Consider the following 26,117-nt stretch of genomic DNA (forward strand, 5'->3'; position numbering starts at 1 on the left):
CACCTTGTCTTCTGTAAGTCTTCTGTAAATTGTGCAGTGAAATACCACTTGAAGAAAACTTCGAGGGGCCGGAAGAAAAATCTTGCTCAACCCTTTGACGGTTACTGCCATACATGTATGGCTGCGATTACAAGTTTGACAGTGCCCGCCTAAAAGCGAAACCGCGAGAGGCGTTTCCATTTGTTGTGTTTCGCGAACTATAAATGTTATATTCACTCGGTATTTCGCTTTGTTGGGGCTATTTATAGCTTCGCAATTACACGCTCCCGGCACACGATAAGCGCAAGAGGGTCGCCTCGCATGTCGGCTGCTCTGGCGGTAGTGGCAATTGGAGCGCCGGCTCTTTTATCTAAGACTTTTAACACTTCTCAGTATTGAATTCAGATTATGAGAGCTTACCATTTGCCAAAGAAACTCTGTAAAGTACCTCCAGTTTGAAACCTGAACCGGCCGGAGTGTCACGGAAGCAGACAGGCCAAAAATAAACCAAATGGAAGGTGACCACTTTTCTTCCTCAATATTTACATACGAGGCCGCTAAACCTCAACAGCTTGCAAACACTGTGCGTGCTCTTGCTAGAATAATTAAGAAAAAAAACATGTGAATTTACCATTTCTTTATGCTATTCCTTTGAAAATAAAACCCGACAACTGAAAAACATATTTTGGGGAAAAAAAAAAAGACCGTCAAAGGGTTAAAGAATTGCCTTCAGCTGGGCAGATAACTGGTTCCGTTTCCTTCTTCATCCCCTGTTGCACTCTTCTTTCCTCCTCTCGCCATATGAATGAGTCTCCGAGCTATTCCCCACGGAAAGAAAACGGGCCTCCTTTCTCGAATGGAAAGGAAAAATAGAGGGAGAGTTGGCTGTTCGTTGCTTTCTAAGTGTCATTACAAATGATTCAGTTGAGGGTCACTCATCTGAACACACTGGACACAATGAGGTTTTTGGTGGGGGATTCTATAAGAGTTGTGCCCATCTGAATGGTTTGCTCCACTCGGGTTTGTTCAAGTGGTATTTCACCGTAATCTGGCCTTTGCCACAATGCTTTATCTGGATAAACAAAGCCAAGATGCAAACATGATCAACCTCATGCGCAAAGTTGTTGATCGGGCAAGGAAGCGTGAAAAGCGGACGGCCTTAGACATGCGCACTGAAACAAAAAGCCAAGCAGGGACACACCGTCATGACCTCGAGCTTTATTCTATGACAAATTGTTGTTAAAACAACTCACACAAGATTTCAGACAGTAAAATGCACAAGCAGACATTCAATACGTGCCATGTAGCGGACAGCCCCAGAAACGGCTTGGATTCTGTCGGCCAGGCCTACAGAAGCCTAGAGTCCCGGTGTCGTTGAGGCAAATTTACGGATGCACAGTTATGACACGGCACACAAAGTGAAAAGAGCCTATGTGAAGTCATACTCATACAAAAAGCTGGTTCAATGGGCTTTGTTTAGACGACAGGACAAAGACGTGACAGGGTACACAGAGTCGAATCAAGCCAGAAGCAAGCACCGCTAGCTTAAACCTAAGACAAGACAAGCCAAGCTGCAACCAAAGTCAAGACAGGTATGTTAGGTGACACAGCAGAAACACGACACAGGCACTTTTTTTTTTGCATTCTGTTCAGCTAGGGAAGCGACAGTCATCAAATTCATTGCTTAGTTTAGTGTTCTGAATGAGCATGTTCCCTCACATTAGTACATCTATTGCCAACCTTTCGTAACTAAAAAATACAGAAAAAGGTGCCGAGTACGTGTTCGTGCAAACTGTTTCGTGCTCCTTACAAACCATGCAAGGCCTGCCCTGGTGTCACTGGGTGGTCCCAGGATACTGCTTTCCATTGCATCAGACGGAGAAAGATGAAGACTTCGACAAACAATTTCTCATATCCCAATTGTTACCAGCAGAGCCAGATAAGTGGTAAGGCTTAGCAAAGCCCACTAGCACCAATAGGAGCACAAGCAATCAATCGCCCCGTCTACTCTCGCACGACGCCGAAGCATCGTTTTGCGTCTACTGCAAACACTCTGCGCGCCGCTGCCCGTCAGTTTCACCCCCCCCCACATTAGTTTTCTTCTACTACTGTAAAATAGGACGAGTGCGCAACTTGCAATGAGTACCCATCCCCTACTTTTTAAATGCTATTTGAAATAGCATTTCAAACAGCGAGTTTCCAAGCCCATTGAACTAGCCGAGATGCTCCTCTGCGTTCGCTGCTTCTCCCAAACAGTTGACGCGAAGCTTTATGTGCGTATCCCACTGCAAAGCGGTGAAGTTTTATGTGCACACAGCAGTGCAAAGTGGCAAAGCGTCTACGTGCACGTCCCAGCGTAAAGCCGTGAACGTGCGCATGCCGATGCGGAGGGGTGAAGCCTGATGCGACAGCACCGGCACGACTTGACGAGATTGACACGGCTGCCCAAAAAAATGACGGGGCCCTGCCAGGTTCTTGTACTGCTCCTACACCGAGCTGTAGGATCAAACGAGGGCTTACTTCACAATGTGCCCCTTCTGTTTTTACGCTCTTGAGCCTAACTAACGCCGATTCCTGTTTTAAGAGGACCCTACACGGATAGAATCTGCACATTAGAATAACTCAGTAGGAATGAAGACATTTTACGGTCAGATTGTAGGAGTGGCGCTATTTCAGAGAAAATGATGCAACGTCCCCCAAAAAGGAGGTGAGTAGTAAAGAAATACTTTATACGTTAACAGTTCCTTCACCCCATGTTGCACTGCATATCGTTCCGACGGGAAGTGCTGCTTGTCCAAAACCCTGTCAAGTGCTATCGCACCTTCGCCTAAAATTTTTTCACAATTATCTGGCGGGCGCTTGCTCGGTAGTATTTACAGAAAACGTAAGTATGAGCGATAAAGGATGGGTTTCAGTAATCCGTGGGCACCCAGAGACTCTGGGCGAGGCCGGTTAGTTACGGCGAGCACAAGACAGACCACACAGAACGAGCCCAAGACAAAGAGGACAGTGCAGTGGGGGGGGACTTAGTGCAAGGACCCGGGGTGCTGGAAGTGGGTGGGGAACGGAAAGCCCAGGCTCACCTGCTGCACCGACCTTGGGAAAACCTGCAGAACGCAAAGGGGTTAACAAAATGAAAAAAAAAACAGAAAGCTGTCATAAAGAGAAAAAGAAAGAGAGAGAGAGAGAGAGAGGAAGAGTGGAACGGACGGGGAATCGGGAGGTCGCCTCCACGTCCGCACGGACACCCAGGCCACCCCGTAGAGCCCGAGGCCATCCCGGCTCGTAAATACACAATGGTCATGGCTTTGGCGACTACGGCTAGACGATGATGATGATTACAGGTTTAATGATGCAAAAGCTACAAGGGCCATACTGCACCAAGACTACGGTCGGCTACTTGAACGCTGTAGTCTGCTGCAGGTTCCCCCCGCCCCCCACTAAGCTCTTTGCTAGCCACGACTGATGGCTTTCTCCTTTCTAGCGTTCATTCTGCTAAAGTGGAAAGAAAGGAAGGCTTCGTGGGAGGAACTTGTAGGTTTCTCTGAACCTGCAACGGACCATAGGAGTTCCCCGCTGAAGCGCATACTATGTCTAAAAAGCCTCGTGGTAGATATGCATGTTTTCAACAAATAGCTTGTGGTACGTGTCTCTTAATCTAAAAATAGGGGGGAGTAGATTCTCAGATTGGGATCGTACATCGAAATGAGGGGCGTTCGCCAGAGTAGCCTTCAAGGTTGCGAGAGCGCCCGGCCTTCCTTGGTGCTTTTAGGTCGGGGTAAGCGTTTCTCAGGTCGAGCTGCAGTGTAAGCCAGGTGCAACCTTGCGCTTGTTCGTGTTTGAGGCACTACATCTCAAACCAGCGTAAAATGGGGTCTGGAAATCCGCAAGCTGAATGCTACAACATTAAGAACATAAAAAAAAAGTGGCTCTACAGAAACAGTGGTTGAGATCCTTTTGGATAGTGTCCTCCGACTGTGCCCGTGTTCCTCTCGCAGAACATTTCGGTTCTAATTTGGGTGCTACCAAGCTAATGTTCTGCACTCGTATCCGCCAAATTCTGGCAAGCAGAGCTCCAAATCAGTTTGCAGACGATAACTTTGAAACTACTTTGAAATGCAGCCTAGCAAAACTACTAATAACTTTGAAATGCAGACCAGCATACGGCTTTGCTACATGCAACGTGCCATGATGTACCGTAAAATCCCGTAAGGACGCCCCCTCCCGAGAAATCGCCCATCCTGTTTTTCTAGCTAAATATCTGGAACATAAAAATTCCAAAACATAACCCCCCCCCCCCCCCGATTTCTGTTGAACGTCAAGCGATATCCGACGGGAATTGCGTATCAATGGCGCGATCTGTGGTACTGGTACATTTGAGAAGCGAGTTCACAGCGGGTTCCTGCATTTTTGTCTGCGATCTGAACGCGTGATATTGGCTGCCGTAACTCGCAAGTTGTTCCTGCATGTATATTGCATCATGAAATGCGAATCTGCTGCGTTTGCTATTTCCGGTATTTGTTCCCGAGTACGTAGCGGATTCCCGTGCTTTTGTTCGCGATTTGCGAGCGCGATATCGATTCTTAGCTGTAACACACGCGAGTTGTTCCTGCGTGTATATTGCATCGTGAAATGAGATTCTGTTGCGTACGCGATCTGCGGTATTTGTTTCCGTGACATGAGAGTTTGTAGCGTAAACCCGCAATTTTGTCCGCGATCTGCACACGCGGTATCGGTTTCTGTGACAGCCAAGATTGTGGCGGGTTCCCGCGTCTTTATTGCACCATGAAACTTGAACCTGCTCCGTCTGCGATCTGCGGTATCCGTTCCCGTGAGATGCGAGTTCTCGGCGGGTTAACGCGAGTCCTTCGCACCGTGAAACGCGAATCTGCTGCGTCGGCCACTTGCGGTAGCCTTTCCCGTGACACAGGAGTTTGTAGCGAATTCCTGCGTGTTTATCGTGTTGTGAAACGTGAATTTGCCTATCCACGATCTGCGGTATCAGTTCCTGCGTCACGTGGTTTGTAGCGGGTGCCCCGGTGCTTATCATTAATTTTTGATAAAGCTTTGTTGTGGCATCCCCAAAAATAGCCCACCCCATGTTTTTCACCATTTATCTCTTCGTTTTGGGTGGGCGTTCTTTCGGGATTTTACGGTAGTGCAACCTTATAAATACAGTTTTCGGGGACTACGGTAAAAAACAAAGATGGCGTGATTGGCGAAAATTTAACAACAAATAATAGATTTGGGGCTTACTAAAGAGATAAGAACCGAAAACCTTTCTCATATGTATTTATTAAAATATTTTTTTTTTTTTAAATTAAGGATCACATTATAACAAGGATTCTGTGCTTTCGGAGTTTGTTCTTCTTTGAAATCGGGGGCACTTTTTCGGGGTTCACTTCTTCCCAGAAAGAAATCTTATGTACCGGACAAAAATTTAAAGTTTGTCGGGGCTCATGTTGAGGGAAATAGGATACGGGAATGGCATTCCTTGACTCCAAGGGAACACATGTGAGACCCAGATACATGGAAAATGTCCTTACCGAAAAGAAGAAAAAGAAACAAAAGTGTTGTTCCGAATTAAGAGAAGCCTCGCAAAGTTTGTTGGGTGCTCTGTTCCAAACCAATACAAGAAAACTGTCTACATTTTCCCACAAAGCTTGGGTTTTCTCTTCGTTCGGGGGCAGTTCCAGTTCAGGGTTTTCTGGTTTTCCCCCCCATTTTGATGAAACGGGCTCGGTGGCTGATTCTCGGCATTTATCGGCATTTGCCGAAAACAAGGAACTCTATAACCAAAGAATGTCGACCTGTAAAATCGGACAAAATGACTGAGCCCATCGAGTTAACCCAATTGCTTTCCCACACCAGCCACAGCTCCTAGAATGCTGGTGCAAGGCAGCAAAGCGGAACCAGAAAAACCAAGCGCACCAAAAGCACGCACACGCACCAGAAAAAGAGACGCATAGGTAAACAAGCTGTTGCAGACGCCCGATTTTGTTTCAAGACTGTATGAGATTGTGCGCACCCCGCCAAAAAGCACGACGCAGGGCGGCAAGATGGTAAAAAGGGGCTGAGCAGAGCGAAAAGGAAAGGGCAGCTCGGCAGCTGTTCGATATAGGAACCAGGAATGCAAATAACATGTGGGTAACTGATACACACTTCTCTTATATGACCAATGTGGGAGCACTAACAGTCGGACAACGCATCAACAAGGTCCTATCATATTGGCTCGCAGCCTTAAAGGGACACTGACACATCAAAATCATATCTTTTTTTTATTATCCGAAATGATGAAAAACGATGCCAGGACATTACCCTCAAAATTCGAAACTTGGGAATTCGGTATTTGTAAAGTAAAAAAAACAATTTTCAAATGCCGAATTCGAAGTTCCCCCGCGATCCGCGCCGGTGCGTTAACGTCAAATATTGTGGAGTCCTGCAAGTTGACTTTCTTTCATGACTCCCTGCTCCAAACGGCTGTTGCCACCGCAACCCAAAGCGAGTAGGTGAGGAGCGGGAGATAAGGGTGCCGGCGGACCGGGAAAAACTGGTTTTATTCTGTGCGAGCGGTGCCGCCTGCCCAGGCGGCATGTTTTCCGAGGAAAGATACAAATCCAGGAGGCGACAGCACACCGGACTCAGACTTTTCGTATTTCAAAAAGAAGGGCCGTAGTGCGTTCGCAATTGCATTAAAAAACATGTTTTACGATTGCCATTCTTAAATATTATAGAAATGCTGCCTAGGAATCTTCTAAATTTCATGATTTTTATCGTCACAAATCAAAAGAAGCGCTGGGAGAGAAGAACACCAAAAATAAAAAGGTGCGCACGCACATGGAAAATTTTGTTTTTTGAGTGTTCATGACTACAACTTACATTGTTTTAGACAATAAAAAAAAAAAATACGACCCTTGGGGTGTCAGTGCCCCTTTAAAACAACTGAGGGCACAAAAAAAAAAACATCAAGGGGCAAGATGAAAAGGTGCATCTTAATAATGCGAAAGCATCAGCTATCCCATGAAGCGGAGCCGGCGGCGTTTGTAACTGCAAGAAAACGCAAAAGAAATGCCCATTCACCCATTGGCTGAGCAAAACCGCTGCTAGATAGCCATTGGTAGCCACTTCACGAGAGCGCACGGTCAGCCGCCGCTCTCGTGGCAGGCGTTGCCGGATGGGGGTGGGAAACTGTGGCCACTTCTGCTCCTCTCGACGCAGTGGAACATGGCGGTGCCTCAGGCATCTATATCGCTGGCGGCCGCAACCTCGGCATTATCGAAACGTGGCCGTCCACGCCAGTACACCTCAGACGCACTAAGAGAGCGGAAAAACGACATTCATGCGTCTGCATTCACAACTCGTAAAAAGTGCTTAGGTGTCCGAGATTTTTGCTTTTGTGATACTAAACATAGCATTAAAAAATAAAATCAAGCAATCACTTCAAACTAAGAGTAAAACATTTAACTGCACGTTTCATTTCTAAATCGAAGTATCCCCTACATGTACCTAAATAAGGTGAAAACAAAGAAAAGACGTTTGACCTGTTGTAAAGCCGTCTCCTGATGAAAGCTGACTTCTCGAAGGTCGATGCATTCGTCGTCTTCGGTGCTCGACGCATTTGGCACACCGCCCTGAAACATTGAAGAGTCCTTCAGTGCACAAGCTGGAATTGCAAAGTTTACAGAGTCTGGTGCCCACAGGCTGTGCATTGTCTTATTGATTATACTCGACACGAGCCCCTGTTAGCACAACTACCACACTTTTCACACCACAGTCCGCAGACTATACATGTTTAAAAGTTCAAAATTGAGGCGGTGCCGACTCTACAATGATCTGTTTCTCAAGGTTGTTCATTATGACGAGACGTCACAAATTATATGAATAATGATCTTTTTATGATAAACACTTATTGTGCACTAACAAAGCAGGCATTTTTCGAAATGTGCCATGTATACGAACTTTAAGTGCGATTTATGCACCAGGTGCGAACTGTGTACCAGGTGCAACCTACGAACCGGATGCAGACTATCTAAAAAAAACTTTTTTCTAGTAACAAATTTTTTCTGCAGATTATACATGGGTGCCGGCTATAGTCCGGAAAATACAGTAGCAATAAACTGTGAACTTGGGTATCGAAGACAGCCTCTTCACTATAAAAAAATTAACAAGGGCATTCCCCATTCCTGGTGATAGGAGACCATCACTGCTCAGTCTGATCCAAGAGGCTTTCAGCTCACCAGTGCCATTGTGTTCTTCCTGTTCACTTCCGCCAAGGTCTCGTTGATGAAAGTCTCCCAGCGTCCTCTGGCTTCCTCAGGCAGTTCTGTCGCCAGGGGCATTGCTTCCGCGTTAATCTCGCGTAGCGCATAAGGCAGCCCATGCTGGGGCTGATGGTGAAAACTTTCAGATGCATGCAAAAAGAACCACATCTTCTCTTTGGCTAGTACCAAAGGGAATGTGATGTGATAGCATTCGAGATCTTTGGCATGCCACGCTTCAGACATCAGCCGAGATGCCATTTCCTTTGCCACATGCACTCCCCCCCTCCCCCCATTCCCCCTCCTCGGTTTTGGCCAATCACGGAGTCCCTTCGTGCAATTTAAATGCGAAAGCATTAAATGGGCTCATGGAGCGATCTGGAATTATCCGAAATTGAAGCCGGTGTTATCCTTGTCTATAGCAGCGATAAACGGCACCTAAATTCCCCCAAGCGAAACGGGACTTAAATTTCCATTTGTTGCGATGTGCCATGTAACTACATAGCAACGACATCATCGTTGCTAGGAGCCAGCCGAACTGCTGTCGGCGCCGCGGAATGGGGGGACGTGGGTATGCACTGGCCTAGCGTTAACCCTAACGTTACGCTTTGCGGTCTGTCATTAACCGGTACCCACAGCTAGGGCGATGATGATGACGAGAGGACACGGGATTTCAGCACGTGCCGCGCCAAACTTCGCAATCCCGCCGCTGCCTCATCCAGCGGCGCAGCAGTCACCAGCGAGCCGGGGATGCTTTTGCATTCACAACTCGTAAGAAGTGCTTAGGTGTCCTCAAAATTTTAATATTTCTAAAGTGTCACATTGTTGCACCCCGTCATGTGACACAGTCACGTGATGCCACAGTGCGACACGGTGATATCATGTCATGTGATGCAATGTTGCGACACCACAGTGTGACTGTGATGTCACGTCACGGGACACGGTGTCATACAATGTTACAGTGCAAGCTTGCGACGTCACACCATGCGACATATAATCTGCGACACTGCGACGTGACATGACTGTGCATCATGTGACGCAGTGTTACATGCCATCACAATGTGACATCACATAACAGTCTTGCATGAGACTGCATCAATCAAACGCAAATTCGGGTTTTCCCGCTATATTTACGGAGAAAATTTCCCCACTAAACCTAGCCATTGAGGCTTAATGGATGCACGTTCACAACCTCACAGTTTTGGATATTCTAAAAATGCTATCACATTAAAAAAAGAAAAAAAGAAAAGACTTGTAAGATATAAGGTTGCCAGATCTGGCAGCCGACAAGGGAAAGGAGGAAGAGGGGCGGCACCTTTCAGACGTTCCTTGACCAGTTCCGAGTTGGTGCCGTTGTCGGCAGCTGCCACAATGTCATTGACAATCTTGGTCAGGTGCCCCATGTAGCCCCTGCGATGCTTGCCAGGCTGAGATCTGCAGACACGCGGGAGAGGCAATTGCTACGACATCGCAGTGAGAAAGGCCACGGCAAGGGCAACGCTGCTAGGAACACAGACAAGACAAAGGCATTGCTAAAGATGCCCAAAGGAGGGCAGCCAGAGCAAGGAGCTTATCGGTCGACGACCAAGGATTTGCGATTCAGGACACTAAGCCAAAGACAAGAAGGAACCATCAACAGGAGGTTATTGACAGCATAAGTACTTGAGACAATCCAGGAACAAGGGGTAAAGAGTGCAAACCGCCATGGCCGTGTCTCACTAGCACAACGAATACAAATTTTTTGCAGCCAACAAAACAATATGGGCTTTCTGGCGGCCTAAGCAAACGCCCATGTGGTCCCTGTTCACATACAATGTTCGCTTGCACCCATTTGAAGCCACTCGAGCAGACAAAAGGATTCCCAACAAGCTGTATGATAACCTCCCATATTGATGGAGGGGAAAGCGTACGCCTTTGATGTTGGAATGGACCGCCAAAACTGGAAGAAAAAACGATGAAGGAAAACAAAAAGAAGATGCAAGGATGGCGGTGCCCTTCAAAAGATCCGCCAGGCACTTTCGAAAACTCTCTTCTATTTCTTTTTTTTTTTTGCAAAAGAAATATTATTTTTTTAACCCCCTCACTTAAGGACATACCCTCCTTTCCCAGCCCCTTGGCACATCCTCGTAGCCCCACGAGGAGAGGAGGTTGGGCAACTGGTCACTATGTTTTCGTTTCCCAAACAATCACAATGAAAAAAAGAAAAAAAGGAGTGGTTTGTCTTATGACACTTGTGTGGTGCTGCCTTCAAGATGCTTCCTCTCTCGTCTGCTGCTCCTTTTTCCCCTTTTACTGCAACCCTGCTGTCTATTGCTCTGGCACCAAAAGCGCAAGTTTTCCCCCTTATTCACCGCATTCAAAGGAAGTCGGTAGCACGATGGTGCCACAGTATTTTGAGCCCATTTAGAATGCACATTGGGTAGTGCATCTCTTTCTTCCGCAGAACACAACAATCGGGCCAGGTTATTTTTCTTTGGGAAACCAGTAATTGTAATACATTCATAAAAGCAAAATACCGAAGGATGAAAAAAAAAAAAAAGCATCCTGTCGCCATATGTAAGCACTCGCAGAAGGTGTTTCCTAGGTAGTTTCCACAGCCAGTGGGGCTGTGGCGCCATCCCGTGGCGACGTTACAAACTTTATGTATGTGCTCCATATCAGTTCAAGGTCAGCGCATGCACCAGGGCACTAACGCTAAGGCACTAATAAAAAAGAAGGCAACCGGAAGTGCGCAAGGGTCAGCCAATAGCGAGCGACCGTGAGCTTGTTGGAAAACAAATACTAGCGAATACAGGAGGCTATGGTTGTATCCAACGTGTTTGAGAGCAACACTCGTTGCTCTAGTGGGACGAGGCTTTGGGACTTGTGGCAATGCCGCGGAAGAAGCGAGGCCCCGCCAAGACCGAACGTGCGTAAGAGAGGGACTCACTGCTCTAGGGTGTTGGCCTCCCAGGCGTCGAGGCACCTCTGCACCAGGGTGCAGCTGCCCAGCAGCTGGTCCAGCAGTGGATGCACCTTGTTGCCCTCCTGGTCCAGGCCGTGCGCCGAGCTCATCACCGCACTCACCATGTGCACCACTTGTGTGTGCAGAAAGTTGTTCCACGAGTACGCAAAGAACAGCTCCTGCGAGGGAGGACGAAGATGCAACGCCCGTACCGGGACCACGCCCCGGACTGGCCTCGCACTTCCAAAAGTCGAAAGTCGAGGCTGGTTCGCCCACCTGTGACTGCTAACGACCGTGTGCCTCAAAACCTCTTGAAATCACTTACGACGAAAGGTACACTGGCGCCACCTATTGGGTAACCGTGAAACACTCCATTTTTGTATATTTTCTTTCTTTAGCCTATCGTTCTTTCTTGTCTCGAAAAACTGCAGTCAACAACCATTTCTCATATGTTCTCGCAAATATTGCAAAACCTCCGCTATAGTAAAATGCAGTTCCAGGGCCCTCTCAAAGTTGGCGACAGTGAGCCAGTGTGGTCCCTCGTTGCGAGAGCTCGCAAGAGCTCGGTTGTAAGCAAACGCAACTGCGTGGACAGGCCTTCATGCTCACTAGTTGGCACAAACAGGAATGGACACCAAAAAAGGGCAGAGACTCACGTTTGTTGGTGTCCCCTTCTTCGTGTCAATCTCCGTTTGTGCCCACAAGTTTACTAAGCATTGTTCCTCTCATGGCCCAACAACGTCAAGGCCCGCTCGATGACCATCCCATTCTGAAGGCAAGGCTGTCTCCAAGTACATTGCTCGACGCTCTTAGTGCAAAAGGGCGATTGCCTGTTTTGAGACGGCAGCTGTTAGTGCCCCTTTCCGGCAAAATATGGCAGCGTCGGTATGCCGTGCAGCAGACACTTTTTGAAACTCCATCGAGCAACATTGGCGGTCGTCATTTCTTCGGCACGAGGCGCGGGACTAGACCCAAGCTCTCGCCGAACGCTGATGCAGCACTCGTTTTCGTTATGAGCCAAGCAGAATTTAAGCCCAACGCTGACCAAACCTTCGTTTCCACACCTCCTTGGAGTGTGTTATTCTTGTTTCCACACCTGCTCAAAGTGGCGGACTCGGATGTGGTGCAGCAGCCACCGGATGGCGCACACTTGACGAGGTCCTACTGCTGTCTCCCCATGGCCGCCACCCCGTGCACACAACTGCATCATCTATGGCAAGGCGTGCTATCGCTCCCACTCTCTCTTGCCCTCACCCTTGCAGATGTAAGAAAATGGCCAACTTTTTTTATATCGAAGGCCAACCCCTCACCAGGATGGTGGGCAGTGCCCCCAGGTCGGCCAGGCGCTGGTTGACGCCGTCGTCATTAGAGTTGATGAGAGCATTCACCAGGTGGCAAACCTCCAGCCGCGTCTGCCCCAGCGGGGGGTCCAGGAGGCCGAATGTCGTCGTCCAAGATATCTTCTGCAAAGAGAGAGTCGGGCGACTGTGGCAAAGCTACGCCGGGGACGCTGCGTTTCGGCAAAACGAAGTCCACCCTCGTGAGGTGCAACTCCGGTCAATTCCGAAAATTCTGGGATTACGTGCCATTGGTAAACTATTCATAAATGGTTCTATGTCATTCGTTTTCTGAAAGGTTAAATAGTTTTCTCGCAAGCTTCGTTTAAACGAAAATCACGAAGCGAAACCAAAACCTTGCCTGCGGCAGGCAACATTGCTCCTGCTCGTCAACTACTGGACACCGCCGAGTACGGAGTAGTTGGCTATGTCATCAATGAAAGGGGCGGGTGGCACCGCCCACACTGACCGTTTTCTCTCTCGTCCTCGCGCTTTGAACAGTAAGAAACAAACAAAACCATTCTATGAGTTGGATGGATGGATGGTAATGGCTATACCCTTCGTAACAGAAACAAACAAAACAATTCTACGAGTTGGATGGATGGATGGTAATGGCTATGTCCTTTGTAACGGGCTTGCACAACCTAGCCAGGCAATTGGCTGTTTTCGCGACCTCCGAGAGGTTTAGATCACGAGACCACGTTTCTATATGTGGCTCGCACCGACGGCACACCGGCTGGGTGCCCTTGCTGCCAAGCGCGTACCTTCTTCAGCAGACGCTCTGCACCGCCAAACTTGTTTCTCTCAGCAAGAACAAGCTGGAGTGACAACCAGCGTGGCGATGACAACAGCAAATTAGGGTATGGCATTACTCGGTTGGAACATGGAGGAACAGGTCATGAAGCGCGAAGAGTAAACACATTAAGCCGTGCTCCACATACCCTAAACTGTCAGGGACTATAATACACCAATTACAAGGTCACCCTTAACCATAGTTAAGTGTGGCTCAAGAGTGCTTTTTGTAGAGGGCTTGTTTTTGATGGCATATTGCATGTTGGACTTTAGTCAATAAAAATGACCAGTTATAGATGGCAGGATGTCCTAGTAGACTCGCAGCAATAGAAATACAGGGCCACTATGTTCTCTTGGGGGGGGGGGGGGGGCACGTTGAGTCCTCACCACCCCCACAACATATGACCAATGAAAACAGTTAATTGCGTGGAGATTCCAAATGTCACTAACTTCGTTCTTTGTAAGCGCGTTGCGCATTATATTTGGACAAAAACGCCAAATCTTTGGGGTGTAGGAGACTTAATACAGCAATTGTTGTTCGAAAACGCTGTCCGACGGCGCCCTCTCGTGACTGCTCCAAGGTGCAGAGAGAGGGACGTGTCACGACCTTTGATTAGGTGTTAAATAGGGAAATCGGCCATCCATGAGTGTAATTTCATTTTTTTTTTATAAGATGCCTAGAGCCCACAGCTTGCGTTATCCCCATAAATCGACCATCTCAGAATGCACTTGAGTGCCCCTTTAACTGCGGTTAAGGGTACCTGGGTGTACCTAGGGTACAGTTGGTGACAACTGCTATACTTAAGCCTAACTGCTGTTTAGAATGCCCGTCGGACAGCCTTCAAACTTAACAGCGGTTAAGAGTGATTGCCCGTGTAATACCCCGGTTACATGGGCACCCTTAAACGCAAATAAGTCGCCCTTAACTGCAGTTTCTTCACCACAGTCACCACACTATGATCTAGGACAGCTATTTCAGAAGAAGTTAAGTGTGCGCGTGTACAGCTTTAATAGGCGCTCGAGATGTGCAAGCCCATATGGGCCCATAGCTTCAACTGCATAGCCAAAGATAGTGAGGCAACTGTGATTAAGCGTAACTGCAGTTAAGTATGCCCATGTGACCAGGCTACAACTAGGGTATAAGAGCACCGATCTATCCAAAGACGATCGTCCTCAACATTCTTGCAAAGTGCAACTGCTCCGGCGTTTTTCGCCATCGGCGCACAGACTCCGCAAGAGCTGCAATGCTCCTCCACCACCCGGCACCAATTCCTACGGCTTCCGCCGAGGAGAAGGTCCGTCCTCACCTGCGGGGGGTCGGCGAGGAGCGCCAGAAAGTCCCCGAGGCGGGGCAGGACGGCGGCCAGCACCTTCCCGACGCCCGCACGGAGGCGCTCCACGTCCAGGGCGGTCATCTGCTCCGTGTTCTCCGAGCGGAAGAAGAGCGAGGCGAAGCAGGCCGTCTCCCCCTGCAGCATGCCGCCCCCGAGGCCCCCGAGGCCTCCTTCGGGGCCCCCCCCTTCCCCGTTCTTCTGCAACTGCTGCTGCTGGCCCGCCAGCCTGGGAAAGCGAGGGAGAGGACACGCACGGTCACCGATGAGCCCCAAACGGCGACTGCGAACACCGTGGGCGTCAATGCCTTAAAGGGATCGCTGGCTGTTTCGAGCGACCGCATAAATCGGCTTCTCAACATGTTGGGCCAAGATTTCGCGCAATGATGGCCAAAGATGGCTCGTATTTTGTATCAAAATTTCGAGCAATCAGCTTACCCGAGTAAAGAGTAAGAAATTATGAAAGAATTTGCTTCGAACGGCACTCCGAACGCGCTTGCTGCATGCGTACAATGCAAAACACGTGCCAACTTTTGTATGGCCATGCTAGACTTTCGAAGTGCGCCGGCGAGGATAAAATTTGTTTTTTCTCCTCGACCATTTTCCTCAGAAGTAGCAAAAGAGTAAATCGGAAAACCCCACGATTAACGCTTCTACTGAAAATCCCAAATTTACCGTATGCACCGACGAGCAAGCATTCAGACGAATACGAAAGATTGTAGGTTATGTGACTGAAGACGCCTGGAGCTCTTTCTTTGCCCTCGCCTCAACTCTTGCGCAGTTAATCCGTGTGGTACGAAAGCGCCACTCCTAAGCTTCGGACAAAGCATAGTTACCGGGAAACCCAAAGGTGTCTTGTCTACCGCTGTGCTTAACCGATCTGTCTGTCAATTTTCAGCTCTCCGCAAAAAGCCGGGAATCGGTCGGGCACTGGGGGCAGGAAACCCGCAAAGACAAAGCATTGGACCCAAAGAGCAAAGAGTTTTAGAACTCTGTAATTGCCCTACTAGTTTGAAATGAAACTACTACTACTATAAATGCTAACAAAACGAGAACAAGGCACGTCTCTGGAGGCAGAACAACTGAACCTCATCCCTGTCATTCTCACCTAGTTGGTGACTATGGTACAGTATAAACTTATTCTAAAAGACATTGATGGCAACAAAGATTTTGGTCTGTTGTAAGAGGAGCATGCAGATACTCTCACTGGAAACCTTGACATGAACTATGACCGAAGGCCAGAACTATCCCCAGGATTTTTATATGGGTGGACATAACCACCATGTTAGTGGCAAAGGGAGGCAGTGTAGGGTAGGTGAGGGTGGGGGGTAGTTTGCAATGAGACACAATCTGGCTTGCTGACAGAATGCACTTTGCGTACGCTCTTTGGCTTTGTGGCCCTGTGAATGGCGCCACGTTGTGGTAATCAAACAAAAAACAAATTGCCTTGAAAAAAATTGACCGCATCTCCACGTGGTGAATACTGTTGATCGGGGCGAAGCTCTGGTGGTGCTCGTCTGCGTAGACGCTGAGCCGCAGCATGCCGAGCCTTTCGTTAGTTTTCATCCATGTCAGAAAGAAAATGTGTGGTATGGAACGTGGTTATATACGCATTTGAGCATTTGACCGCAGCGCCCTCTCATCTATAAACATTGAACCAATGAATGCAAAGTTTAACGCGATTATATACACATTTGACTGCAGCACCCTCTCCTGTACAGACGTTGAGTGGCTACAACGTTTCATCCATGACACCCCCAGCTCTTGAGTTACTACCACATCTTAGAGCCCCCTACTCGTCCTGCAGTCGTGGCCGAGTGGTTAAGGCGATGGACTAGAAATTCATTGGGGTCTCCCCGCACAGTTTCAAATCCTGTCGACTGCGCAAACATTTTTTCTTTTTTTCATCATTTTTTTTTCCCTTAACGAGCACGTGAGCACATGCTCACGTGCTTGTCAGCATGTGAGCTCACAAGCACGAGCACCAGCAAGATCGATGTGAGCACGGACGCCAGACGGACAAGGCTAGACCCTAAGGAGCTTCGCCCCTAAAAAAATGAAGAAGAAAAGAAAGGCGAGCAAAGAGGCAAAGCTAAAGCAAGCCACAGCGCGAGCGAGTATTGAGCAGTGAAAGAAAAGTCTTCTCCACTTTCTGCTCCCTGCCACTCACTACCTGTGGAGAGAATTGCTGCGCGGTGCGCATTCGTCGTTTCTGTTTATTTTGTGTTTATCCTTGGCCAAGCACCCACCCCCCCATTCTCACTGCCGGCAAAGCTCTGTGGCTCTGCCCTCCTTGTTTGAAGGAGTGGCGGCAGTGGGTGATGCTGGGAGGCTGTTCTAACCAATGAGATTGATGCAACGTGAATGGATACAGTATAGACCACTTACAACGTAACCGCTTATAGTGCAGGACCGGGTATAACGCGATTTTTTTAAACCACCGGTTCGCCTCCCATAGAACTCCATCAAAATACATACCGCTTAAAATGCAGGCGTGCGAAGGGAAATACCGGTTATAGTGCGGTTTTTGGAACAGCCCGGCGACCGCGCCGACTGACCGACGCAGAGAGCATGCTTCCCTGTGCGACACTAGATAACGGCGCAAGCCGCAAGCGGCACTCGCGGGGCAAGGAGGTTGCTCGAAGAAGCGGGGAGAAGCGAAAAGAGAGGCTTCAGTTGCCATAGCGACGGAGGGACGCACGCGCGTGTCGTTCACGTGCATACGTCCCTCCGCTTTGTTGGAAACACCTGCAACGACAGACCAATCGCAGGTCGAGGAGAAGTGTTCGCGCACATTGCATGCCGGTCGCAGGCCGGTCGGCCGGCTGCTTCTATCCGCAAACAAGGCGTCGGTTTTGATCGTCGACGTAGACGGCGTAGTAGAAGCTCATCGTTCCGCGTAAAAGCGCTATCCTTGACTGTGAATTTTCGTTGTGTGTCGCTATGATAACCCAGCACGTACTAGAAGGGAAGATCCACCTACTCATGCGGCGATGTTGTGGCGACACTCTCAAGACGGCAGAAACGCCCGTGTCGTCGTGTTTGTTTACTTCGACTACAGTGGTGCTTTCTAAGCATTTGTGTTTTCAAACATCGCCCGGATTTCTTATTTGGAGCATTTCATGTCCGTGCTCAAGTTGAAGGTATTACTGGCGCGTACTGTATAAAGGATGCGAATTCTCACGCGTTTTCATCGCCGGAGAAAAGTGATTAGGGTTAGCAATCCTGAACGCTCGCAACGTCCGTCCGCAACCCGCGACGACACTAAAAGGCTGCGCCAGGCAAAAGTCGCTCATTTCTTTCAAAATGTGTGACACGCTTGAGAGAGACGTGTACTAGTCTGGTGAAATAAAGACTTTCCTCAAACTAAGCTTTATTTTTCATCTAACATAAAATAAATTCTTCTACAAAGGTAAGTTGTCTGATGGCATGCATTTTGGCCTCAAAAATTGATGTTTTGGTTATAGCGCGGTACCCGCTTAAAGTGCAGATTTTCGCGACTCCCGTGACATACGTTATATGCGGTCTACACTGTGTTAGGAAAGAACTGGTTTATTGAAACTTCCGAACTTCAAAAGATGGCAATCTTTTTATTGGGCTGTACCAATGATTGTCGTCTCTGCATGCCTTGGGTTGTACGAGGGTCACAATGCGCCGAGCGCGATGATGGCCATTCGCGTAATGGATGCCACAGCTAATGAACCAAAAGCTGCGTACAGTTGAACCTCGATTTAACGAAACCCGATTTTTTGAATTTCCCAATTTAACAAACTAATTTGGATTCCACGCTCAGCCTATGCGCGAGGCCTCCCTTCCTCGATTTTACGAAATTCCCGATTTAATGTAATAATTAGCGGGTCTTGGTGACTTCGTTAAATCGAGGTTAACTGTAATGTCAAAAGTAATGACTGTTATACAAGAGTCCGCTATAAAAGAGTTGTGAACTACTTACAAGCTCCCCATTATCGTTTATTGGAGAGTTTAATGTATCGGGAAGTTTTTGCAATGTCATAACAAAATCTGTAATAACAAAGATGGCTGAATGGCATAGACTGGAAAGACCAACTCAACTTCACAAATCACTTAAGAGGTTATACTGTAGTAGTATATCTAAATCAATAAATAAGTAAAACACCAAAGGGCGGCTCCTCACCCCTGCTTGCGGAACTCTAGTAGAGACAGGAGCACGGAGATTCCGTTGACAAACACAGACTCGTTGGTCTTGTCCGACGAGAACATGTGGTTGAGCAGCTCGGCAACTGTCTCGGTCCTAGGGGTAAACAAATCGTCGTAGCAGTACCTCAACAGTGACGGCAGTGCTGAAAGGCATGCGGGTGCAATGCCTTTAGCTGCTGTCACCCAACACAGTGGTGAAAGGCATGCGGGTGCAATGCACTTTTTTGCTGTCACTCAACAGAGTGGTGAAAAACGTTGCCCCTGCATGACTTGTGTTGTTATCGACCGACAGAGCGGTGAAAGGCCTACGGGCGTAATGCCCTTTGCTGCTGTCACTCAATATAGTGGTGAAAGGCATTGTCCCACATGCGTTTCGTTATCGCCCGACACAGCGGTGAGACATGCAGGTACAGTGCCTTTGTTGCCGTAGCCACACAAAGCAGTGAAAGGCATGCGGATGCAATGCCCTTTGCTGCTGTCATCCAAGACAGTGATGAAAGCCATTGCCCCCGCATGCCTTGTGTTGTTATCGCCCGACACGGCGGTGAAAGACATGCAGGTACAATGCCTTTTTTCCCACCGCCCAACAAAGCGGGGAAAGGCATGCACGTGCAATGCATTTTGCCGCTGTCGCCCAACACAGTGGTGAAAGGCATGTGGGAGCAATGCCTTTTGCTGCCATCGCCCAACACAGCAGTGAAATACATGCGGGTACAAAGTCTTTCACTGTCGTTGCCCCACACAGCGGTGCGAGGCATGTGTTGGGAACATAGCTACATGCACTCGCTTCATCTGCATGAGAGATTCTAATAACCAAAATATGGCATTGTTTAAGGTTTCAAGTTAATGTTTCTGCTCTAGAACAGTCACTTCTGCCGACGTCAGCATGTGCGGCACTTGGGACTACCCTCGCAGCATACTCCTTGGTGCTCCAGTACTTAAACAAAAGGCCTATTCAGTCATTAAAATGGCAGTTTGGGCCAGTTGGTTTATCATACCTAAAGATGCACCAAAAAATACACAAGGACAAGAATCTGGACTATACAGGACATATAAGCACAACTTACATTTATTGAAAAATCAATCGCTTATATAACAGTGGCAAAGTGCTCAGTCACGACTATTGCCAGTGTAGCCCCCACTCCAAAATTCATATTCCAAAATGCATATTCTTCATCAACAAAGGAACATGGATTCTTGGAGGAGGGGCTTAACCGGCAATGGTTGTGACCGAGCACCTTGCTACGGCTACATAAGCGATTGGTTTTTCAAGGAATTACAGTTGCGAGTACATCCTGTATCATCCACTTACTTGTCCTACACTTTATGACGCCTTTTTAGGTTGTCTATGCATCCCTGGTGCAAATATAGAGGTGGGGGGGGGGGGGGGGGGGTTTAGTCCCAGATATAGACGTGGGGACAGGCATGAGTGTGTCACACTCACGACTCGAGGCTTTCGAGGAGTGGGTCGGCGGGTGCCTTCTCCTGCAGCAGGGACATCTGTTCGCGGCTCAGCTTGATCATCTCGCACAGGGCCTCGGCCGCGTTGCTGTGATGGTCCTCGCTGCACGACGGGTCGATCAGCGCCACAAGTTGCTGAACCACCCGGGCGCTGTCCAGCCACTGGGACAAGCAGGTAGGAACCAGCTGAGTATCTTTCGAACGCTCACCACTGAAGATAATTCAGCTTCGGTGGTGAATGCTGAAGGGCATCAAGCTTGAGCAATAAATGCTGAACAGCCTTCAGTCTCGGTGATAAAAGCTAAAGAGTGTTCAGCTTGAGCACTAAATGCGGAAAAGTTAAGCTTCAGCCGTAGATGCTGAAGGATGCTTAGCTCCAGCAGTATTCTTGTCAGCTTCGGCATTGACTGCTAAAGCTGCCAATCTTTAAATCTTTTATACGGAGATCCCCAAATGTGTAGCAAAGATCACTAATAGCCCCCATGCGTAAAAGGGTGCCCCTAGTGCCACGCAAAGGAACTAGGGCAGGCCGCCATGTTTAGGTCGCTATAACAGATGACACATGCCATAAAGCTGTTGCTGCCCAGCATTCCACTCTCGCCGATGCATAGTGTCGGCTGGTCACGCCTTATTACCAGAATGAGCTAGGTGCGCGAGACCAGAAATTGCACATACAGAATTGGGGCATAAGGAAGCAGGTCAGTTCTAGCTGAACTCGAACGAAACAAGGAACTGCAATGCTTACGTACATTAGAGTGATGACATAAAACATGATGACAGAACATTCCCCGCTTACTAGGAGGTAACGCCTGCCGCCTACAACACAGCAAGGTGAGCACTGCAGAAACTGATGGTGGCGTCGTTCATGACTAGGCAGAGAACTATGTGTGGCGAACGCATAGTCTGCCATACCTGGTTCTCTGCCCGGAACACAAGTGGCGAAGGAAGGCAGAGAACTAGGTGGCAGCGCTCATGACAAGACAGAGAACTGCATGTGGCGAAATATCATGAAATGATGACACAACATTCCGATGCAACAGCATGATAGGGCTACACCTCATCGTGGAGAAAGCCAATTGAAACATGGCAATTTGCTATCCCATAATGCTGTACAAATCGAAACTGACGAAAAGCCCACCGTGGGGTGGGGCACACTTGTGAAAGGGGTCTATTTGAACCGAGCAGAGAAAGAGCAGAACAATCCAAGCAACAAAGAACCTGTAAACACCTAAGGAAAGAGTGCTGGTAAACCTCTAAAAAAAGGAAACAAAAAAAAAAAAAAAAAAAATGTAGCAAAAAGGTGCCAATGAACCCCCAGGAAACGAGTGCCTGTAAACTCCTAGGAAAAGACTGTCTGTGAACCTCTAGGAAAAGAGTGTCAGTAAACCCCTAGGAACACAGTACCGATAAACCCCTAAGAAAGGTGTCAAAACTCCCCCCAAAAAACGAGTACCAGTAAAGCCCCCCCCTTAAAAAAAAAAGTGCCACCAAACCCCCAAAAAAAGAGTGCTACTAAACCCCCAGGGAAAGAGCATTAGTAATCCACTAGAGAAATAGTGCAGGTAATCCTTTGAGGAAGGGGTGTCAGCCAGAGTGTCGAACCGAAATCTTTATCGGTTCGGTTCGGGTTCACGGCTTTCGGTTCAGTTCCGGGGAGCAAAAAGTAACGGTTCGAACCGCTAAATTGAGAATACATTTTCCGCATCGTTTTGGCAATAAGCACATTTTCCACCGTGGAACAAATAATTATACTGTTTTTTATCATTCGTACAATCCACTTTTATTTCACAAAGAAAAAAAAATTTATCCATTTATTTTTGGCGAAACAGTAAAAGAAAAGCTAGATTAACATACAACAGATCATGCTTATACACTCAAGATCTAGCCGTTTACCTCAGTCGCATATATTTTATCTGAATCAATAGCTTATTACAAAGTCTGGTAGATCGCCTAAAATACCCGTGATTGGTACAACTTTGCGTGGCAGTATTAAAAGTTGAATCCTAATTGTGATGTTGAACTTAAAATTAATTACAGTACAAAAAATCCTGGAATGGACCCCACCTTGCCATATATATCGTGAAATCTAATTTATGAAATACGTTTTACAATACATATGACGACAACTGAACTAAAAGAAATCATATTTTCAAAATGTCACGAAAGTTTTAGGACAAGCCCTTGCAGTCTACTGTTTACAGAAACACTGATCGGCAATCACAACACTTGTTTTCATGACCAGGATTCTTTAAATTCAGCACGGAGATGTAGGCGAATAATCATGCAGAAGAATTGTCCAAATTCATCATTCCCATTTATACCTAGCTTCGTATTCAGGTCGAATCTGGCCTAATATAGCGCATACTCAAGTGAACGTCTTCGGCCTAGCTTGGCTGTTGATGTACTTGACAAGATGCCGGTAAATTAAATTTGCAAATAAGTATCACATTTGCTAATTGGTGAGTTTTTGTTAAACCAAATACAGTAGTATTTCATACCCTATTTGACATCGGAGCTACTTAATCTGAGGGTCTGCGTGTGCAATCATTATAGTTCTGCCACGTGCCCCTTTGTACTTTGTTTTTGTCCAGTCCACAAATACAAAAAATTGTTGTTCATCAGATAAAAGATGCAATAAGAGACTTCTATATGTTTGGGAAGTTAAGTAAGTGTCCAGGAACACGTAGCTATTTAAATCACTTTACACGTGGCTATCGAGGATAAAAATGCCGGGAAATATTTCTAGAGCATATATTAGATAATTTGAGGTGTATTTATTTATAACGTACATCTTTAAGGTGATTGGGTCTTTATGTTGTCAAATATTCAGTCAGTAATTAAATATATTTCATTGACATCAATAAAGTTGAATGTAGGAAGTTTACATAACCGCTTGACACCGACAAGGGAGAACATTGTTTGGCAGTGTAAAACACCGGGTCGCGTGGTATTCCCAAAAGGGCTGTATGCTCACATACTACATCTGAAGGTGAATGTATGAAATGTGCAAAGAAATAATACCGTAGAATACCGTGCATCCGCCCATACCACATTAGGCGCCCACACCCAAATTTGTAAGATATAAGAAAATATGCACAGTACATTTATATGTAGAATTGATGACCGGACAAGCGCCCATCCCCCATTTTTCCATGATTATCTCAAAATTTTGAGTGGGCGCTTGCTTGGTATTTTACGGTAAATGGTATTCTTCTAAGTAATTCCATACACAACGCCTTACTGCAAAAAGACATACATAGATATGATGCATGCAATGATATTCCTATTTAAACATAAATAGTGCAAAGGACAAACAATATATTTATAATATAAATCACATTTGAACATTAGCTTGTACGAGCTTGGACCTTCACAAAAGACTGTCTCAGGAGGCTAATGCAGTGATGTGATTGGCCAAAGCCATTTTGGAGCACCTTTTGGAGCAGTCAAAACAGTGTTTTGGAGCAGCAGGAGTGTTCTTTGGAGCAGCCAGAAGAGTGTTTTGGAGCAGCAGAAGGGGCTTTGCGAGCATCTTAAACAGTGTTTCGGAGCAGCAAAGCTGGCTTTTGGTGCGGATATTCTTAGAAAAAAAAAAAAAAATTGTTTTAATTGCTGTAGACAAATGAAGGGAACTTTGTGCTGTGTTGTGATGTGCGTGTTGTGGAGGAGCGCACTGCTTGTGTATTTACTGCTGAGACATCCACAAGTGTAGAGTGCTTAGGCTTTGCCGAGGAATTCCGAAAACCCGCTTGCCACCGTTTGACTGGCTCCGACTTTTGTCAAAAGTAAGCAAATGTAAAACAATGGATTGAAATCGTCCCAATTGGAACCTCTGTCGTGCATTCATGTTCGCATGCACGTGAGGGCAACTTCGGCAGGCTTGCAGTTGCAAGTGTTTTGTCGCACGAGCGGAGACAACGGCTGTTCAATCGAAACCGAAACCATGCCACTCCGCTCCGTCGCAAAGTGGTTCCCAAAATTGTATGCAAGATGTAACTGTCCAGCAGCGCGTAATTGCCAAGCTGGCAGGCATGGTACAAGCTAAACACAAAGAAAAAAAAACCTGAGCGCATCGATGCTTCATATCTCGAGCCAGTGTCAAAAGGTACTTCGAGCGCTTTGTCCAGCGACTGAACTCGAGGCAAACAAGTGTGCTGTGCGGGCTCAGCGTGCAGACATTGCCTTCTTTGCTTTAGCTCACTTCTCTTCAACAACTTTCTTTCACGGCAAATTTTTCACATATACCCGGGTCCCTCTCGAAAAAAAGCCCAGCAAGAGTAACCCAGGTAATCAATCTTTCGACAAGCAGTCTGACTTAAAGAGGGATTTTTGTAGTCGTGTATGACTTAAACAAGAACAGAAATGTTGATCAGCAAGCGGCAGTAGTTACGTTTCAGTTTAGAAAGCCCGATATCTGCAGCGGTGTGGGGACGGCAACAACTGACGTCGCGTGATCACGGTGATTGTGGTCGCGCGAGTGCTTCAGCTCACAAAGTAACTCTCGCCATGCAAAAACGTGGATTTGTTTAACAGCATGACGGCATGGTTGGCATCCGGCAAACTAGCGTCGGAGCGTCCGCACACGTTCGCGTCCATCGTTGAAAATATTTAAAAAAGACGCGGGACGAGACATTTAGACGACAGCGCGAAACGGCTGGAAAAACCATGCAAGACCGGATCGACGATTGATGCAGGCTACTTTGTGTCAGGCAGTGTCGTGCTGTCGCTTGCGCCACCTAACTTACGCATGCTCAATTAGGTCGTCAGTTTTGTTCCGGTTTCGAAAGGTGACCGACATCGGTACTTTGGCGCAGGCTTGGCACAGATTACCCATATTTTGGCGAAATGTAGCAGGATATAGCAGGGTTAGCCCCTTGGCACAGTTTGGCGCAATTGGCGCAGCAATCACATCACTGCTGATGTTATATTCGGCTTTACGTGCACTTGTTTGGGGCCCTTCCTTTACAACTCTTCTTCGTCAGTCATGCGCGCTCCAACACCTCATTAGGCTGCCGCAGACCACAGCGAGACTGTTGTATATACTGCACAAATTTACAAATTTCGCATACACTTTTTGCCAGTGTTGAGAACATCGCATTTCACCAAAAAACTTGAACTGTTTAACATGGTTCGCACGTGACGTCATTGCACTATATGCTAGTGGTCATTGCAATTTGTTTTTGCTGAGAAAATCAAATCCAGTGGTGCAAAATATACACACTGCAGAAGGTTCGTGCTCAGTGCAAGCCATGTATTCGAGAGACACAAATTATTCTTGGTTTGTGCAGAGTGGTGAGGAACGGCGCGAGCGTCTGGCACAACGATAATGCGCTTTTTGGCAAAAGTGTGTTTGCAAACCAAGTAGTTTCCGGGACCACGCTTTCTGATCTCTGCCGAAGACATGGAGCAGAAGGATCTTTAGAACACAGTATGTCTTAAAAATATACCCCCCCAAACCCCCTCCCCCCCTTTTTTTTTCTTGTTTCAATGCTCTCTTAGAGAATACCTTCGTTCCTGAGAAACTCCCTCCTCCTTTGTGGGTGTTAATTCGACAATTATATTTGTGTAAATTGTGAACAGTAATACTGCATCTCTTTTATTTTTCACCCAAAAACTGTTAGGTTAGAACAAAATACGGGGGTGGTCAAATCTTGAGGAATAACTTTTTAACGACACTCCTGGGAGAATTAAAGCGGCTCTCGACAATCGGCAGTCCCTCTGAGGCCACTAGGATAATTCTTTTCAGGCATTTCTTTCGTACTTTTGTAGTTCTATTTATCGTCAGATTAATAAGTCACGTTTAGTTTTTTCAGTGCTCATATTCTCGGGGGCAACCTTC

General features: G+C 47.2%; 1 protein-coding gene across 4 annotated transcripts in view; it reads right to left on the bottom strand.

The window, feature by feature from the left end:
* Positions 1-26,117, bottom strand: part of LOC8028566 (serine/threonine-protein phosphatase 6 regulatory subunit 3) — a 54,683-nt gene that overhangs the window by 20,078 nt on the left and 8,488 nt on the right. For all 4 annotated transcript variants that reach the window (XM_029992393.4, XM_040499626.2, XM_029992392.4 and 1 more), the window contains exons 7-15: positions 20,262-20,440; positions 18,795-18,911; positions 14,618-14,870; positions 12,492-12,644; positions 11,167-11,360; positions 9,553-9,671; positions 8,217-8,302; positions 7,521-7,610; positions 3,063-3,086 (exon numbers count right to left, since the gene is read on the bottom strand). In XM_029992393.4, coding sequence (XP_029848253.2) covers positions 3,063-3,086; positions 7,521-7,610; positions 8,217-8,302; positions 9,553-9,671; positions 11,167-11,360; positions 12,492-12,644; positions 14,618-14,870; positions 18,795-18,911; positions 20,262-20,440 — 1,215 coding nt within the window. The remainder of the gene's footprint in view (positions 1-3,062; positions 3,087-7,520; positions 7,611-8,216; positions 8,303-9,552; positions 9,672-11,166; positions 11,361-12,491; positions 12,645-14,617; positions 14,871-18,794; positions 18,912-20,261; positions 20,441-26,117) is intronic.

Source organism: Ixodes scapularis, unplaced genomic scaffold (genome assembly GCF_016920785.2).
Source record: "Ixodes scapularis isolate PalLabHiFi unplaced genomic scaffold, ASM1692078v2 PGA_scaffold4__175_contigs__length_147842914, whole genome shotgun sequence".
Taxonomy (NCBI): domain Eukaryota; kingdom Metazoa; phylum Arthropoda; class Arachnida; order Ixodida; family Ixodidae; genus Ixodes; species Ixodes scapularis.